Source organism: Chiloscyllium punctatum, chromosome 5 (genome assembly GCF_047496795.1).
Source record: "Chiloscyllium punctatum isolate Juve2018m chromosome 5, sChiPun1.3, whole genome shotgun sequence".
NCBI lineage: Eukaryota > Metazoa > Chordata > Chondrichthyes > Orectolobiformes > Hemiscylliidae > Chiloscyllium > Chiloscyllium punctatum.
This window is the reverse complement of record NC_092743.1, coordinates 95,531,105-95,550,469: the sequence shown is the minus strand read 5'-3', so window position 1 is coordinate 95,550,469 and position 19,365 is coordinate 95,531,105. Positions and strand designations below refer to the sequence as shown.

At 42.6% G+C, this 19,365-nt stretch overlaps 1 protein-coding gene across 1 annotated transcript in view; it reads right to left on the bottom strand.

Moving 5' to 3' along the window:
- The window catches only part of LOC140476800 (uncharacterized), a 180,227-nt gene that overhangs the window by 155,566 nt on the left and 5,296 nt on the right, over positions 1–19,365 (bottom strand). Inside the window, exon 2 of the mRNA XM_072569595.1 lies at positions 1,901–1,993. Coding sequence (XP_072425696.1) covers positions 1,901–1,988 — 88 coding nt within the window. The 5' untranslated portion in view covers positions 1,989–1,993. The remainder of the gene's footprint in view (positions 1–1,900; positions 1,994–19,365) is intronic.

Genomic DNA, 19,365 nt, shown 5'->3' with positions numbered 1-19,365 from the left:
GGTAAAATCCAACTTTGCACTTTCCAGGAACAAGTAAGATGGAAATCAGAAATGACGATCTCAAAAAAGGCAAAATCGGTCTACTCACACACCATTCCTGATCATGAAATTCACACAATGATCTACTTCTCTGCCACTAACATCCCGGACTTACCACTGGCTGGAAGCTTAATCTTATCAATTCCACAATGTAGTCAGAGTGCAGATACTCTGTAATGAATGTCACAGCTCCTAACATCACTCCACCATCTACAAGGCTCAATTCAGGCATACCATAGAGTACTCACCACTTGTGTAACTGGCTTTGGTTGAAATATTCATGAATTTCATCGCCACCTGGTTTACCACACTTTGTTTGATGGTACCCCTGCTGTTAAACAATATATTCTTCCCTTTCGTCATCAGCAACATTCACCACTTACAGGATGTGTCGCTAAGTTTATTTGAACGCCAGAAGGAAAGAGCAAGATGGCAGCAGAGTAGGGTTCCTGAGCCCTGACTGAGTTTCATTTATTTTTGTTTTTTTTTCTTCTCTTTTCCTGTGTTTTTCTAGCTATACCTTTGCTTACCTCCTGTCCTGAGCTCAGACAGCATTTGTGACAGCGATAGCCCAGTGCGGACCTCGAGTGAATCTAGCGCAGAAGTGAATGGGCCCAGTGCAGACCTCAAGAGAACCCTTACTGACTTTCCCGGGGCAAGCACAGAACCTCGCATCGGAATCAGTGGCTGCTACATCGGCGGAGGTAACGTCAGTGAAGTAGGCCCAAAGGCAAACGATAGCAACTGAGGATTGATGACTTCGCTGTTGGTTGGGTCAGGAACTGGTAGTGACTAAGCAGTGGTGGAAGGGCATCACAGTGACATCGAGGAGGTGGGCCCAGCAGCAAGAGACCCAATTCTGATGTTGGTTGGTCTGGCACAGGTGGCAGCGAGGTGGAGAAATATTGGCCCAACAGCAAAAGATGACACCTGAGGGTAGGCAACTTGGTTGGGTCCAGTTTGGCGATGAAGCAATGGAGGAAGCATGGCTGCATAGGTGTCGCTGATAGTAATAAGCTGGTTCAAGACTGATGGACTCCCTTCAACCATATGATTTGTTTTATCTGTATTTGTAATATTACTCAAAAGGGTGCCAAACTGTGGCAACAAATGAAAACTTTTCATAGTATTTTATTTTTTCTAACTGTAAAATGCACCTGACAATAAAATAATTCATTCATAACTCCTAGCATTATAAACATCATGGTTAAGAATGAGAGCAGCAATGTCATAAGAAACTATCACCTCCAAGTTCCTCTCCAGGGCTCACATCAGGAACACTTTTTGAGTTATCACCTTTTCTTCATGCTGCCAGACCAAGACCCTGGAATTTCATTTTCACCACCATTATGAAAGCAACATCAACAAAAGGACTGCAGCAAGTCAAGAATGAAGGCAACCAGCAGCTTCCTGGGGCAACTGGGCTGGATTATAACTGCAGCACTGCCAGTGTCAATCACTCTCATTTGAAGAACAAGTTTAAAAAGCACTTATAAAATGATTACCTCTGTACTTATATTCAGACCAGGAAGCTAAATGGTTTACAGAAAATGTTGATCTATCTCTATGTTCATTCTTCGTCAAGTCATAGGCTAGAGGTATATTATTCTTCAATAAAAAAAAGGAAATACATAGTCCCCTAAGTTTTACATAAAACAAGGCTGAAAAGTACCGCCTTTTTCTTTAACTTCTCCAATATCGTGATATGGTTTGGATATGTATTCCAAAACAATCTTGGCATAATTTCAGAATCCTCAAACAATGATGGTACAAGCTACCTTATAATTACAGTCAAGAGTAAAGGGCAAGTTCTGATTGAGGTCTGATACTGACAACAAGATATGTAATGTAGAATTCTTACCTGCTCTTACGTTTTCATCCTGCACAGCTTCACTAAATAAATGAGATGACAAATAGATCACTACAGCTTGTAAAATGCATGACTTCATTGTATCTAAGGAGCAAAAGAAAACAAATATTTTACTGACAGTATGTTACAGTGCAAAGTACAATTTGTAAATCTGACTGCTGAAGGGACCCCATTATCAAGAAAACTCCGAATCACATTGTTGTTAGGTCATGAGAAACAGGAGAAGAATTAGGCTGTTTGGTTCCTTGAGGCTTCCACCATTAAATAATATCACGACTGATCCTCTAAATGAGTCCAGAAACTTTACAGTCATATAGGCATTACAGGCTGAAAACAACCATTCAGCCCAGTGAGTTCTGCATTATACTTTCTGATTATTATGATCTTTATTGAACTGTTCCAACAGTTTGCATTTACTTATGCCTCTTTAATATTGGAAAATATTCAAGATGCCTCGCAAATGCATAATGAAAAATCTTGTCTGTGTGAATACTGACCACAAGCTATGACACAAAATTAATTTACATATATTTATATAAACAAATATATATATAATATATTGATTTTTACCTATACTCATCTGTATCACAACTGATCTGGATGTCTAAATGTTTGCATATGTTGGTGATGTGCAATCCAAAATGTACTTTAGCTTATCCTGATATGTGAACTTCAGGCTCAAATAACATTTAACCAAGAAGTGTTACTTTTGGCTACTAAATTATTAGTTTAATCAAGATCAATTATCTTTCAGTTGAAGTAAAAGAAAAGTATTTAATCAAAGGAATTCAGAGCCTTGTGAAGTTTTATCCATAATCTAAGAAGTATTAAATTTGACTAATGTGAAGGTTTTCAGCTACAGTCAACCTCAATTCCAGTTAAACTAAGTGTAATTGATCAGAGAGCTCTCAGTCAGAATCTTTTCCCAACTGTGATAATCTTTATGGCTTGAATAATTGATTATACATTACCTTTATATTTGTAGTATAACATTCTTCCACCGTGGAAAAGAGGACAGAAATCACCACACAAATACCATAAGAAGTAAGAATTCTTTGATTCCCTGGAATTGTTGCATCACTGATAAACACTGTTAAGGTCCAAAAGATGTTCTAAAACCCTGGTATAATTGTGCTGTCTTGTTCAATTTGGATTTTGTCCCATTCTTATCACTGTCTCCAATGTTATTGACCCTAATTTAACTCAACATGCTTTCGATTGCACTGTGTCTTGGCCAAATATTTCCCTGCACTATATTCCCTTTATATTCTTTTAGCTCTGTTTAAACTTCTTTATCTTGTTTAACCTAACAGCCCGGTCCCACTGAATGTGAGTCAGTGGCAGAATATCATTTCAGGGGTATCAATCAATTAATTAATTGAATAGAATCCCTACAGCATGGGAATAGGCCATTCAGCCTAACTGACCTTCCATAGACCATCACACCCAGACCCATTTCCTACCCTGTCCCTATAACCTTGCAGTTCTCATGGCTAATACACCTAACCGACACATGCCTGAACACTATGGGGCAATTTAGTATGACCAATTCAACTAACCTGCATATCTTTGGATTGTGGGAGGAAAATGGAGCACCTGGAAGAAACATGCAACCGCCACACAGAAGTACCTGAAGGTGGAACTGAACCTGTGTCCTTGGTGCTGTGAGGCAGCAGTGCTAACCACTTAGCCACCGTGCTTAGTAGCAGTGGAAAGATATTTCATTAACAGACAATGATTTAATCCCATTAAAGTTATATGTGTTATTAAACTTTAATATCCAGGCATGCTTAGTGGTATGATGATTAATCAAAGGGATTTTCCAGCCACCTGACACATTACAGCTAAGGCAGCCATTGCTTCCTTTGGCATTGTAAGCAATAATATAAACGCCTCTGAAAAAAGTCACAACCAAAAGCAGAAAGTAACATTCCCTGTAGATATTGCCTTCAGACTGGGCCAGTATTGGTCATCTGGAATTTATTCAAAAAATTCAAATAAATCTCTTTTCTGAGATACTAACTTGTATGAATTATTCCAGTGAGTCAGAGTGCTAGTTTTGGACCCCATCATGAAACCTGATCAGCTCATGGAGGTATGACCAACACTGGCAGCTCACCCCAACTAAGCAGGTGGCCAGGGCTAAGTAATCCCAGAACCAATGGATCAGATCAAAGCACTAGGCATGAACCTTGATGGATAACTGAACAAACGACAAGAGAGGTAAGCTCAACAAATGCCCCTATCCTCAATGGTGGGGGAGCACTGAAAATTAGTGAAAAAGACAAGGCTGAAGCATTTGCAACAATCCTCAACCAAAACTCCTGAATCAATAATACATTCTAGTCTCTTGCTGAGGCCCCCAGCAGCAGAGCTGCCAGTCTTCAACCAAGTTAATTCACTCCATGAGGTATTAAGTATTAAGGACTGGTTTGCACTGCCACTGCAAAGGGTACTTCAACTGTTGTATTATCACATAGATTTTGGACAGACAGGATCGTACCTTGAAGAAAGTTACTGTGATGTTCCAAAATAAAGGTACCACGTTATAGGGTCATATAGTCACACAGCATGGAAACAAACCCTTTGGTCCAACCCATCCATGCCAACCACAATTCCAAACTAAACTCGTCCCACCTGCCTGCTCCTGACACATATCCCTGCAAACCTTTCCTATTCATGTCCTTATCCAAGTGTCTTTTAAACATTGTAACTGTGCCTGTATCCACCACTTCTTCAGGAAGTTCATACCACACATAAACGACACTCTATGTAAAAAAAAAGCCCCATGTCTTTTTTAAATCTCTCTTCTCTCACCTTAAAAATGTGTCCCTTAGTCTTGAAATCCACATCCTAGGGAAAAGACACTGACCATTAACCCTATCTCTACCCCTCATGATTTTATGAGTCTAAGAAGATCACCTCTCAACTTCCTACCACTCCAGTGAAAAAAGTCCCAGCCTATCAAGCCTTTCTTTATAACTCAATCCTTCAAAACCCAGCAACATCCTGAAAAATCCCTTCTGAACCCTCTCCACCTTAATAATATTCTTCCTACAATTGACCAACCAGCGTTGGACAGAGTATTCAGAAAAGGCCTCACTAATGTCCTGTACAACCTCAACATGACTCCCAACTCTTATACTCAAAGGACTGAGCAACGAAGGCAAGCATGCTAAATGTCCTTTTAACCACCCTGTCTATATGTGACGGAAACTTCAAAGAATTATGTACCTGTACCCCTAGGTCTCTCTATTCTACAACACTACCCAAACCCTTACCATTAATTATATAAGTTCTGCCCCTACTTGTTGTACCAAAATCTAATGCCTCACATTTATCCAAATTAAGCTCCAGCTGACATTTTTTAGCCCATTGACCCATTTGATCGAGATCCCATTGCACACTTACTAACCATGCCTTCCATATTCTCATCCAAATCGTTTATATAAATGACAAACAAAAGAGGACCCAGAACCAGTCCCTGAGGAACACCGCTGGTGACAGGCCTTCAGTCTGAAAAGCAACCCTCCCCCTCCACTCTCTGTCTCCTGCCATTAAGCCAATTAGGTATCCAATTGGAAAGCTCACCCTGAATCCCATGTGAGCTAGTATTATTCATTAATCTACCATACTGAACCTTGTCAAAGGCTTTACTAAGCCTAAGTAAACGTCTACTGCTCTGCCCTCATCAATCTTTTTGGTAACTTCCTCAAAAAACTTAATCAAGTTTGTGAGACATGATTTTCCTCGCACAAAACCATACTGATTATCCTAAACTATTTTTGCCTCTCTAAATGTCTATAAATCCTTTCTTTTAAAGTCATCGACAACAATTTACCCTCAACCGTAGTCAGACTCACAGGTCCATAGTTCCCCAGTTTCTCCTTAGAACCTTTCTTAAACAAAGGCACAACATTAGCTACCCTCCAGTCATCGGGCACCTCGCCTGTAGTTATAGATGATGCGAATATTTCTGCTTGGGGCCTTGCAATTTCCTCCCTTACGTCCCTCAACATTCTGGAATATATTAAATCAGGTCCCTTATGTCTACTTCTCTCTCCTTGTGTTTAATGAATTAAGCGTAGGGTCTTCAGTCAATCAGCTAGGAACATGTCATGAACTCTAACTTCAGTTACCACAGAACACAGATTATACAGCTAAGTCTGTGTCTCATACCTTGTAAATATTTAGTGTTGTAGGTAAACTTCAGGATACCAGACTCGACAGAACCTGGCTACCTATGCTATATGTCATATGGGCTAATGTTTATATTTTATATATGAAGAAATATCACAAATGGCGTCATGGGCACCAGAAGCTGGTTGTGACAGGAGGGTTTTGCATTAAGACTGGAAAAATGGTAGCAATATGGCAGTTGTACAAAGTCAATTTTTGTTACAATCATTCAAGACTTTAGGCTTAGTGTGGGAAAGTGAGACTAGTGTAGGTGATATTTAACTTTTGGGAGTACAGACAAGCATTTATTTCAATGCAAGAGGCCTAAAAGGGAAGGCAGATGAACTCAGGGCATGTTTAGGAACATGGGACTAGGATATCATAGCAATTACAGAAACGTGGCTCAGGGATGGATAGGACTGACAGCTTAATGTTCCAAAATACAAGTGCTACAGGAAGGACAGAAAGAGATGCAAGAGAGGAGGGGTTGTGGCATTCTTGATAAGGGATAGCATTACAACTGTACTGTGGGAGGATATTCCTGGAAATAGATCCAGTGAAGTTATTTAGGTGAAACTGAGAAATAAGAAAGGAATGATCATCATATTGGGATTGAATTATAGAGCCCCTAATAGACAGCGGAAAATTGAGAAGCAAATTTGTAAGGAGATCTCAGTTGTCCGTAAGAATAATAGGGTGTTTATGTAGGGATTTTAACTTTCCAAACATAAACTGGGACTGCCATAGTGTCAAGGATTTTAATGGAGAGGAATTTGTTAAGTGTGTACAAGAAAGTTTTCTGATTCAGTATGTGGATATATCTACTAGAGAAAGTGCAAACATGACCTACTCTTAGCAAATGAGGAAGGGCAGGTGACTGAGGTGTCAGTGGGGGAGCACTTTGGGGCCAGCGACCATAATTCTGTTAGTTTTAAAATAGTGATGGAAAAGGACAGACTGGATCTAAATGTTGAAGTTCTAAATTGAATGAATGCTAATTTTGACGGTATTAGTCAAGAACATTCAAAAGCTGATTGGGGGACAGATGTTCGCAGGTAAAGGGATGGCTGGAAAGTGAGATAACGAGAGTCCAGAGACCTTATGTTCCTCTTAGGGTGAAAGGAAAGGCTGGTATGTGTTGGGAATGCTGGATGACTAAAGAAATTGAGGGTTTGGTTAAGAAAAAGAAGGAAGCATATGTCAGGTATAGACAGGATAAATTCAGTGGATCCTTAAAACAGCATAAAGGCAGTAGGATTTTACTGAAGAGGGAAATCAGGAGGGCAAAATGGGGACATGAGATAGCTTTGGCAAGTAGGGTTAAGGAGAATCCAAAAGGTTTTTACAAATACATTAAGGACAAAAGGGTAACTAGGGAGAGAATAGGTCCCCTTAAAGATCAGCAAGGCGACCTTTGTGTGGAGCTGCAGGAGACGTTGCATCAGTGCTTACTGTGGACAAGTTCATGGAAGATATAGAATGTGGGGAAATAGTGACATCTTGAAAAAATGTCCATATTACAGAGGAGGAGATGCTGAGTGTCTTGAATAACATAGCAAAGATGGGCGGGAAGCCAGAGGACTATGAAACTTTTAAAGAGCAACAGAAGATAACTAAAAAGGCATTACGTGGAAAAAAAAACGACGTACAAAGGCAAACTAGCCAAAAACCTAAAGGAGGATAGTAAAGCTTTTTTAGGTATGTGAAAAGAAAAAAAATGGTTAAGACTAAAATTGGGCCCTTGAAGACAGAAACTGGTGAATTTGTTATGGGGAACAAGGAAATGGCAGAAGAGTTTAATAGGTACTTTGGAACTGTCTTCACTGGGGAAGACAGAAGCAATCTCCCAGATATAACAGTTGCTGAAGGATCTAGGGCAATGGATGAACTGAAGGGAATTTATATTAGGCAGGAAATGGTGTTGGAATAACTGTTAGGTCTGAAGGCTGATAAGTCACCAGGACCTGATGGTCTGCATTCCGGTGTACTTAAGGAGGGGGCTCTAGAAATCATGGACGCATTGGAAATCATTTTCCAATGTTCTATAGATTCAGGATCAGTTCCAGTGGATTGCAGGGTGGCTAATGTTGTCACACTTTTCAAGAAAGGAGGGAGAGAGAAAGACCGGTTAGCCTGACGTCAGTGGTGGGAAAGATGCTGGAATCAATGATAAAAGATGAAATTACGACTCATTTAGATAGCAGTAAGAGGATAGGCCAGAGTCAACATGGTTTTATGAAGGGGAAATCTTGCTTGACTAATCTTCTAGAATTTTTTGAGGATGTAACTATGAAGATGGACAAGGGAAAGCCAGTGGATGCACTGTACCTGGACTTTCAGAAAGCCTTTGATAAAGTCCCACATAGGAGATTAGTGAGCAAAATTAAGGCACAGGGTATTCGGGGCAAGGTACTGATTTGGATTGAAAATTGGCTGACTGACAGGAAGCAGAGTAGTGATAAATGTGTCCCTTTCAGAATGGTAGGCGGTGACCAGTAGGGTACCACAAGGTTCAGTGCTGGGACTGCAGCTGTTTACACTTACATTAATGATATAGATGAAGGTCTTAAAAGTAATATTAGCAAATTTGCTGATGACACAAAGCTGGGTGGCAGGGTGAAATGTGAGGAGGATGTTATGAGAATACAGGGTGACTTGCACAGGCCAGGTGAGTGGACGGATGCATATTTAATGTGGATAAATGTGTGGTTATCCACTTTGGTGGCAAGAACAGGAAGGCAGATTACTACCTAAATGGAGTCAAGTTATGTAAAGAGGAAGTTCAATGAGATCTAGGTGTTCTTGTACATCAGTCAATGAAAGCAAACATGCAGGTTCAGCAGGCAGTGAAGAAAACTAATGCCATGCTGGCCTTCATAACAAGAGAAATTGAATATAAGAACAAAGAGGTCCTTCTTCAGCTGTACAGAGCCCTGGTGAGACAACAACTGGAGTATTGTGTGCAGTTTTGGTGTCAAAATTTGAGGAAGGACATTCTGGCTATTGAGGGAGTGCAGCATAAGTTCACAAGGTCAATTCCCAGAATGGCGGGACTATCATATCTTGAAAGATTGGAGTGACTGGGCTTGTATATACTTGAGTTTAGAAGGATGAGAGGGGATCTGATTGAGACGCATAATATTATTAAAAGATTGAACACTCTGGAGACAGGAAACATGTTTTCACTGATGGGTGAGTCCAGAATCAGAGGACACAGTTTAGAACAGAGTTGAAGAGAAACTTCTTCACCCAGAGAGTGGTAGATATATGGAATGCTCTGCCCCAGAAGGCAGTGGAGGCCAAGTCTCTGGATACTTTCAAGAAAGAGATGGATAGAGCTCTTAAAGATAGTGGAATCAAGGGCAATGGGAATAAGACAGCAACAGAATACTGATTGTGGATGGTCAGCCACGATCATAATGAATGGTGCTGATGGCTTGAAAGGCCGAATGGCCTACTCCTGCACCTATTGTCTATTAGGTAAAAACAATGACTGCAGCTGCTGAAAATCAAATACTGGATTAGTGGTGCTGGAAGAGCACAGCAGTTCAGGCAGCATCCAATGAGCAGCGAAATCGACGTTTCGGGCAAAAGCCCTTCATCAGGAATAAAGGCAGTGAGCCTGAAGCGTGGACAGATAAGCTAGAGGAGGGTGGGGGTGGGGAGAGAGTAGCATAGAGTACAATGGGTGAGTGGGGGAGGAGATGAAGGTGATAGGTCAAGGAGGAGAGGGTGGAGTGGATAGGTGGAAAAGAAGATAGGCAGGTCGGACAAGTCCGGACAAGTCAAGGAGACAGTTACTAAGCTGGAAGTTTGAAACTAGGATGAGGTGGGGGAAGGGGAAATGAGGAAGCTGTTGAAGTCCACATTGATACCCTGGGGTTGAAGTGGTCCGAGGCGGAAGATGAGGCGTTCTTCCTCCAGGCGTCTGGTGGTGAGGGAGCGGCGGTGAAGGAGGCCCAGGACCTCCATGTCCTCGGCAGAGTGGGAGGGGGAGTTGAAATGTTGGGCCACGGGGCGGTTTGGTTGATTGGTGTGGGTGTCTCGGAGATGTTCCCTAAAGCGCTCTGCTAGGAGGCGCCCAGTCTCCCCAATGTAGAGGAGACCACATCGGGAGCAACGGATACAATAAATGATATTGGTGGATGTGCAGGTAAAACTTTGATGGATGTGGAAGGCTCCTTTAGGGCCTTGGATAGAGGTGAGGGAGGAGGTGTGGGCACAGGTTTTACAGTTCCTGCGGTGGCAGGGGAAAGTGCCAGAATGGGAGGGTGGGTCGTAGGGGGGTGTGGACCTGACCAGGTAGTCACGGAGGGAACGGTCTTTGCGGAAGGCGGAAAGGGGTGGGGAGGGAAATATATCCCTGGTGGTGGGGTCTTTTTGGAGGTGGCGGAAATGTCGGTGGATGATTTGGTTGATGCGAAGGTTTGTAGGGTGGAAGGTGAGCACCAGGGGCGTTCTGTCCTTGTTACGGTTGGAGGGGTGGGGTCTGAGGGCGGAGGTGCGGGATGTGGACGAGATGCGTTGGAGGGCATCTTTAACCACATGGGAAGGGAAATTGCGGTCTCTAAAGAAGGAGGCCATCTGGTGTGTCCTATGGTGGAACTGGTCCTCCTGGGAGCAGATACGGCGGAGGCGGAGAAATTGGGAATACGGGATGGCATTTTTGCAAGAGATAGGGTGGGAAGAGGTGTAATCCAGGTAGCTATGGGAGTCGGTGGGTTTGTAAAAAATGTCAGTGTCAAGTTGGTTGTCATTAATGGAGATGGAGAGGTCCAGGAAGGGGAGCGAGGTGTCAGAGATAGTCCAGATAAATTTAAGGTCAGGGTGGAATGTGTTGGTGAAGTTGATGAATTGCTCAACCTCCTCACGGGAGCACGAGGTGGCGCCAATGCAGTCATCAATGTAGCGGAGGAAGAGGTGGGGAGTGGTGCCGGTGTAATTACGAAAGATCAACTGTTCTACATAGCCAACAAAGAGACAGGCATAGCTGGGGCCCATACGTGTGCCCATGGCTACGCCTTTGGTCTGGAGAAAGTGGGAGGATTCAAAGGAGAAATTGTTAAGGGTGAGGACCAGTTCGGCCAAACGAATGAGAGTGTCAGTGGAAGGGTACTGTTGGGGACGTCTGGAGAGGAAAAAACGGAGGGCTTGGAGGCCCTGGTCATGGCGAATGGAGGTGTAGAGGCATTGGATATCCATGGTGAAGATAAGGCATTGGGGGCCGGGGAAACTGAAGTCTTGGAGGAGGTGGAGGGCGTGGGTGGTGTCTCGAACGTATGTGGGGAGTTCCTGGACTAGAGGGGATAGGACAGTGTCAAGGTAGGTAGAGATGAGTTCAGTGGGGCAGGAGCATGCTGAGACAATGGGTCGGCCAGGGTGGTCAGGCTTGTGGATCTTGGGAAGGAGGTAGAACCGGGCAGTGCGGGGTTCCCGGACTATGAGGTTGGAAGCTGTGGGTGGGAGATCTCCTGAGGTGATGAGGTTCTGTATGGTCTGGGAGATGATGGTTTGGTGATGGGGGGTGGGGTCATGGTTGAGGGAGCAGTAGGAAGAGGTGTCCTCGAGTTGGCGTTTGGCTTCAGCGGTGTAGAGGTCAGTGCGCCAGACTACCACTGCGCCCCCTTTATCTGCTGTCTATTGAAACACATAAAAGTGGATAAAGCCCCAGGACCTGATCAGGTATACCCTAGAACTCTGTGGGAAGCTAGGGAAGTGATTGGTGAGCCCCTTGCTGAGATATTTGCATCATCGATAGTCACAGGTGAGGTGCCGGAAGACTGGAGGTTGGCTAATGTGGTGCCATTATTTAAGAAAGGTGGTAAGGAAAAGCAAGAGAATTACAGACCAGTGAGCCTGACATCGGTGGTGGGCGGGTTGTTGGAGGGAATCCTGAGGGACAGGATGTGCATGCATTTGGAAAGGCAAGGACTGATTAGGGATAGTCAACATGGCTTTGTGCATGGGAAATCATGTCTCACAAACTTGATTGAGTTTTTTGAAGAAGTAATAAAGAGGATTGATGAGGACAGTGTGGTAGATATGATCTATACAGAGTCCAGTATGGCGTTCAACAAGGTTCCCCATGCGAGACTGATCAGTAAGGTTAGATCTCATGGAATATAGGGAGAACTAGCCATTTGGTTACAAAACTGGCTCGAAGGTAGAAGACAGAGGGTGTGGTGGAGGGTTGTTTTTCAGACTGGAGGCCTGTGACCAGTGGCGTTCCACAAGGATCGGTGCTGGGTTCACTACTTTTCGTCATTTATATGAATGTCTTGGATGTGAGCATAAGAGGTATAGTTAGTAAGTTTGCAGGTGACAACAAAATTGGAGGTGTAGTGTACAGTGAAGAAGGTTACCTCAGATTACAACAGGATCTGGACCAGATGGGTCAATGGGCTGAGGAGTGGCAGATGGAGCTTAGTTTAGATAAATGCGAGGTGTTGCATTTTGGGCAAGTAAATCTTAGCAGGACTTATACACTTAACAGTAAGGTCCTAGGGAGTCTTACTGAGCAAAGACACCTTGCAGTGCAGGTTCACAGCTCCTTGAAAGTAGAGTTGCAGGTAGATATGATAGTGAAGAAAGCGTTTGGTATGCTTTCCTTTATTGGTCAGAGTATTGATTACAGGAGTTGGGATGTCATGTTGCAGCTGTACAAGACATTGGTTAGGCCACTGTTGGAATATTGCATGCAATTCTGGTCGCCTTCCTATCGGAAAGATGTTGTGAAACTTGAAAGGATTCAGAAAAGATTTACAAGTATGTTGCCAGGGTTGGAGGATTTGAGCTATAGGGAGAGGCTGAACAGACTGAGGTTGTTTTCCCTGGAGTGTCGGAGGCTGAGGGGTGACCTTACAGAGGTTCATAAAATCATGAGGGGCATGGATAGGATAAATAGACAAAGTCTTTTCCCTGGGGTGTGGAGTCCAGAACTAGACGGGAAAGATATAAAAGAGACCTAAGGGGCAACTTTTTCACACAGAGGGTGGGACGTGTATGGAATGAGCTGCCAGAGGATGTGGTGGAGACTGGTACAATTGCAACATTCAAGAGGCATTTGGATGGGTATATGAATAGGAAGGGTTTGGAGGGATATGGGCTGGGTGCTGGCAGGTGGGACTAGATTAGGTTGGGATATCTGGTCGGCATGGACGGGTTGGACGAAGGGTCTGTTTCCGTGCTGTACATCTCTATGACTCTATGACTAAGATAAGTTGAAGAGCCTCTTTTGTATTGTATGATCCCATAATCCATCAATTTGTCTGAATTCAGGAGTGGAGTTAAGAAAAACAATCGAGTTGGAGTACAGCAACCTTGTTCTCAGCACTTACAATTGTAAGTACCTTGCCTTTACTGAAGATCAGGCTTTTCCAATCTCTCCAATGGTCTGATCCTTTTACCAATAAATTCCCAAATAGACTTTTCTCTGGACCACCAAGATCCCTAAGATAGCACAGGGTGACTCCTCTTCATTCGCGTTCACAGAACACAAGCAGAATTTTGGAAAAAGTGCAACTCTTGTTGGTCGAGTCCTACACTCTAAGATGTTAGTCCCATGATTTTGATTCTTAAAAAAAACGATGCAAAAGTTCCAAAAAGGCAACATGTGACTTACTCACGATTTCCATTTTGATGCCAACATTGTGCGGAGGCTCAGATTGTTGCTTTTTAAATGTAGCGACGGGGAAAAACAAAAGATAAAAGAAGCATAATAGAAAAAGTGAAAGGAAAACAAGCCAGGCCAATAAAAGGAAATCACCACACAGTGCACTGTACTCTACTTGGAAAAGTAAAGCAGGACCTGCAAAGAGAAATGGAAGGGAAACACTTCATTATGGATGACCACACCTTTGACATTCTGTCAGAACTTCAATTATTTGTTTTTTTTAAATATCAACCTTTACTTTAAGGATTAGCAGATAATTGACAAAGAACAAAATGCAGTAAACTGTCTCACTCTGGGCTCTGAAGGGCTAAGAAGATTCAAAACTTAATGAATTTCTGATGCTACCTGAAAGGATCTTGACAATTACTTTCTGGTTTGAGAAAATCAACTTAAAAGTGGAGTCAATTTCAGGATTCAAGGACTTGAGTTCATATCATACAACCAAACAGCCAGCTGAAATGATTGACCAATTTATACGCAGATATCAATGTAAAGTTGTGGAAAGTGATTTCACCAAAGTTAACTTAGCTGAAATGCTTACAGGACTGGTCAGTGCATCCACCACTATTATACATTCCTGAAAATCACTTCTGGACAAACCTAAGCAATGGATTATTGAATCACCTGGAAAAGAAGGGAGCACGTTATAATCTATTATAGCAGGCCAGCATTGTGTACAAGTGCTTAACTCTGGAACTACATCAAAAGATTTAGAGGAGCATCCAAATCTTACACTGAATGTGGCTTAATCCATCCTCCAAGCCAGTGTCTGGAATCTTGAGACATTTACAAAGCTATGTTCTATAATAGCACATTGGAATTAGATGTTCAATTACTGACAGGCACCCAAAATATAACACAAGGCTCCACAGGAGCATGTTTAGAAAACCAACCATGAACAATGCCAAAGAAGATTCCAAAGTTCCATCATGGCATGCAAGCATTTCAATGAAGTCCAAGAGGCTACTGCAATATTACAGCTTTCAGATACCCATCAGAGTACAGTGGTAAACTTAACACACCACATGGATAGCTTCAGTAAAGCTGAAGCTTTTACGTCTAAGCAAGTGATATACTCCAAAAGGAATGGACAAAATGCACAATATACCAAAATCGACATTGACGCGAATGCAAATTCAACTGTTTGTGCATCTTATACAGGATGTACTCAGCATGCGGCATTAGGTAAGCTAAATGCTTATAACAGATCCATGCATTGACATTAGCCATTATTGGTCTTCTAATATGCAAGGATCTACATATTATTATGATGCAGCAGGTTAACAAACCTATCAATTGGAACACCACAGATTCTAGGATGCAATATCAATCCCCCTGGTCACAAAACAGATGGACCAAATTTAATAAAGTACATGGGATGATGACCAGCTGCAACAGTTCAAGTAGATCACCATTAGTGGGTAGCCTGAACCCAACCAACAAGTTCCAAGGCTCGTATATTTGTTTTATTCATTCAGAGATGAACTAAGAGTCTCTAAGACTGTGATATCCAAAGGCAAACACGTTGTAATTCTGCAAGCTCTACCTCAAGACATGTTAGACCATACACATATAGGCCACATAGATATAGGAAAAAGCACAAGAAATTGTTGCATGAGTCTATGTATTGGCCCAGTATTAACAAAGATATCAATCAACTAATTGAGTTGTGCAAAACATGTTAATTCCAACAACCCTAATAATCTAGAAGATTTCTCCTTATGATCCAACAGATTAATAAACTCATCAACTGCAACATCAAAGATTTCAGACTGAAAAACTGGTCCCACATACATTAGTCACACAAGACTAATAATTTACATTTTCAAGGACACGATTACATTATGGTGACCACTTCACCATTTTATATGAAAAACCAAAGATACCACGAGTGCAACTGTTGATGGTGCATTGATCATCATCTTCAGCGTGTTCAAAATACCTCAACAAATTGTGTCTATCAGTTCACTAGTGCATCCTTCCAAATCATGTGCCAAACATGGGGGGTTCAACATTTTACCTATTCTCCTCACTACACTCAGTTGAATAGTCTCACAGAAGGCATTGATCACAATGTAAAATCCAAGATTAATCTCTAGACAATCACTTACCCTCACTGGCAGCTCTCATGTTTGGAAAACAGATCCGAACCGTTCTTTCCTTTCACATTCTCGCCACCCAACCATGGGTGAAATGCTTTAAAAGCCTGATCACAAACATGCAGTCACCCCAACCTGTACCCGGATAAAGCAATGGAGTTCAATATTTTTATACAAAAAACAAAAATTCCTGAGAAAGTACTACTTTTTTTGTGTCCAGACTAAGTCATATTACGTTGTATTGAGCAATAGTCAAGTTCTGAAAAGAAATAGAAAATGTATCAAACTGTAGTTCATCAACCACTTGCCACATTTCTAACAATCCTCAGACATTGTGTTTTGGTCAAGGGACAAGGGACAGCCAGTGGATGTCGTGTATCTGGACTTTCAGAAAGCCTTTGATATGGACCCACATAGGAGCTTAGTGAGCAAAATTAGGGCACATGGTATTGGGGCAAGGTACTGACTTGGACTGAAAATTGGCTGGCTGACAGGAAGCAAAGAGTAGTGATAAACTGGTCCCATTCAAAATGGCAGGTGGTGACCAGTGGGTTCGGTGTTGGGACTGTAGCTGTTTACAATATACATCAATGATATAGACGAAGGTATTAAAAGTAATATTAGCAAATTTGCTGATGACACAAAGCTGGGTGGCAGGGTGAACTGGGAGGAAGATGTTATGAGAATACAGGGTGACTTGGACAGACCAGGTGAGTGGACGGATCCATGGCAGATGCAGTTTAATGTGGATACATGTGTGGTTATCCACTTTGGTGGCAAGAACAGGAAGGCAGATTACTACCTAAATGGAGTCAAGTTAGGTAAAGAGGAAGTTCAACGAGATCTAGGTAATCTTGTACATCAGTCAATGAAAGCAAGCATGCAGGTTCAGCAGGCTGTGAAGAAAGCTACTGGCATGCTGGCCTTCATAACAAGAGTAATTGAGTATAGGAGCAAAGAGGTCCTTCTGCAGCTGTACAGAGCTCTGGTGAGACCGTACCGAGAGTACTGTGAGCAGTTTTAGTCTCCAAATTTGAGGAAGTACATTCTGGCTATTGAGGGAGTGCAGCGTAGGTTCACGAGGACAATTCCCAGAGGGGCGGGACTATCTTATGTTGAAAGATTGGAGTGACTGGGCTTGTATACATTTGAGTTTAGAAGGACGAGAGGGGATCTGATTGAGACGTATAAGATTATTAATGGATTGGACACTCTGGAGTCAGGAAGCATGTTTCAGCTGATGGGTGAGTCCAGAACCAGAGGACACAGTTTAAAAATAAGGGGTAGGCCATTTAGAACAGAGTTGAGGAAAAACGTCTTCACCTAGTGAGTAGTGGATATATGGAATGCTCTGCCCCAGAAGGCAGTGGAGGCCAAGTCTCTGGATACTCTCAAGAAAGAGATGGATAGAGTTGTTAGAGATAGTGAAATCAAGGGTTATGGGGATAAGGCAGGAACAGGATACTGATTGTGGATGATCAGCCATGATCATAATGAATGGTGGTGCTGACTCGAAGGGCCGAATGGCCGACTCCTGCACCTATTGTCTATTGAGTCCAATCCTATTTTCTTATATCCTTACATTGCCTTCATACTCAATTTACCCAGTTTTCTTTGAAAAGATGACATAGTCTTCCTATATGATGAAGCATTCTGTACATCAACAACCCCTCCTGAAGAGAATATTCCCTCACCTCTCCCTTTATTCTTTTCACAATAGTTGTCACTCTACGTATGTTTTGTTGCCACCTGTCCATCAGTGGAAAAAGTATTTTATTACTTACCATCGCTAAAGGAACATTGCACAATTTCAAAAACAACCAACTTCCACTTAGCCTTCGCTTCTCTCAGAAAAAGTGGAGCAGATATTTTTCATCTGTTCTTCCCACTTCATTCCCTTGCCATAACTCTAACATTATTCTTGGAAAGGGGTACTGAACTACATTCCAGACTCCAGTACTGGTCCAGATAATGTCTTGAACAAAACCAACATCAGTTTTAGATCTATTCATGACTGCTAGGCTGGCATTTATTGTCATCCTTATTGCCCCAGCGATGCTGATAGTGAGTTGCCTTCTAGAGCCATTAGAGTCATAGAGATGTGCAGCACGGAAACAGACCCTTCAGTCCAACCGTCCACGCCGACCAGACATCCCAACCCAATCTAGTCCCACCTGCTAGCACCCAGCCCATATCCCTCCAAACCCTTCCTATTCACATACCCATCCAAATGCCTTTTAAATGTTGCAATTATACTAGCATCCACCACTTCCTCTGCAAGCTCATTCTATACACGTACCACCCTCTGCATGAAAATGTTGCCCCTTAGGTCTCTTTTATATCTTTCCCCTCTCACCCTAAACCTATGCCCTCTTGTTCTGGACTCACCCACCCCAGGGAAAAGATTATGTCTATTTATCCTATCCATGCCCCTCATAATTTTGTAAACTTCTATATGGTCACCCCTCAGCCTCCGATGCTCCAGGGTAAACAGTCCCAGCCTGTTCAGCCTCTCCCTGTAGCTCAAATCCTCCAACCATGGCAACATCCTTGTAAATCTTTTCAAACACTTTCAAGTTTCACAACATCTTTCCGATAGGAAGGAGTCCAGAATTGCACACAATATTCCAACAGTGCTCTAACCAATGTCCTGTACAGCCGCAACATGACCTCCCAACTCCTGTACTCAATACTCTTAACCAATAAAGGAAAGCATACCAAACGCCTTCTTCACTATCCTATCTACCTGCAACTCCACTTTCAAGGAGCTATGAACCTGCACTCCAAGGTCTCTTTGTTCAGTAACACCCCCTAGGACCTTACCATTAAGTGTATATGTCCTACTAAGATTTGCTTTCCCAAAATGCAGCACCTCAAATTTATCCAAATTAAACTCCATCTGCCACTTCTCAGCCCATTAGCTCATCTCATCAAGATCCCGTTGTAATCTGAGGTAACCCTCTTCGCTGTCCACTACACCTCCAATTTTGTTGTCATCTGCAAACTTATTAACTATACCTCTTATGTTCACACCCAAATCATTTATATAAATCACGGAAAGCAGTGGACCTAGCACCAATCCTTGTGGCACTCCACTGGTCACACTGGTCACAGGCCTCCAGTCTGAAAAACAACCCTCCACCACCACCCTCTGTCTTCTACCTTTGAGCCAGTTTTGTATCCAAATGACTAGTTCTCCCTGTATTCCGTGAGATCTAACCTTGCTCACCAGTCTCCTATGGGGAGCCTTACTGAAGTTCATATAGATCACATCTACCGCTCTGTCCTCATCAATCCTCTTTGTTATTTCTTCAAAAAACTCAATCAAGTTTGTGAGATATGATTTCCCATGCACAAAGCCATGTTGACTGTCCTTGCCTTTCCAAATACATGTACATCCTGTCCCTCAGGATTCCCTCCAACAACTTGCCCACCACTGATGTCGATCTCACTGGTTTATAGTTCCCTGGCTTGTCCTTACCACCTTTCTCAAACATTGGCACCAC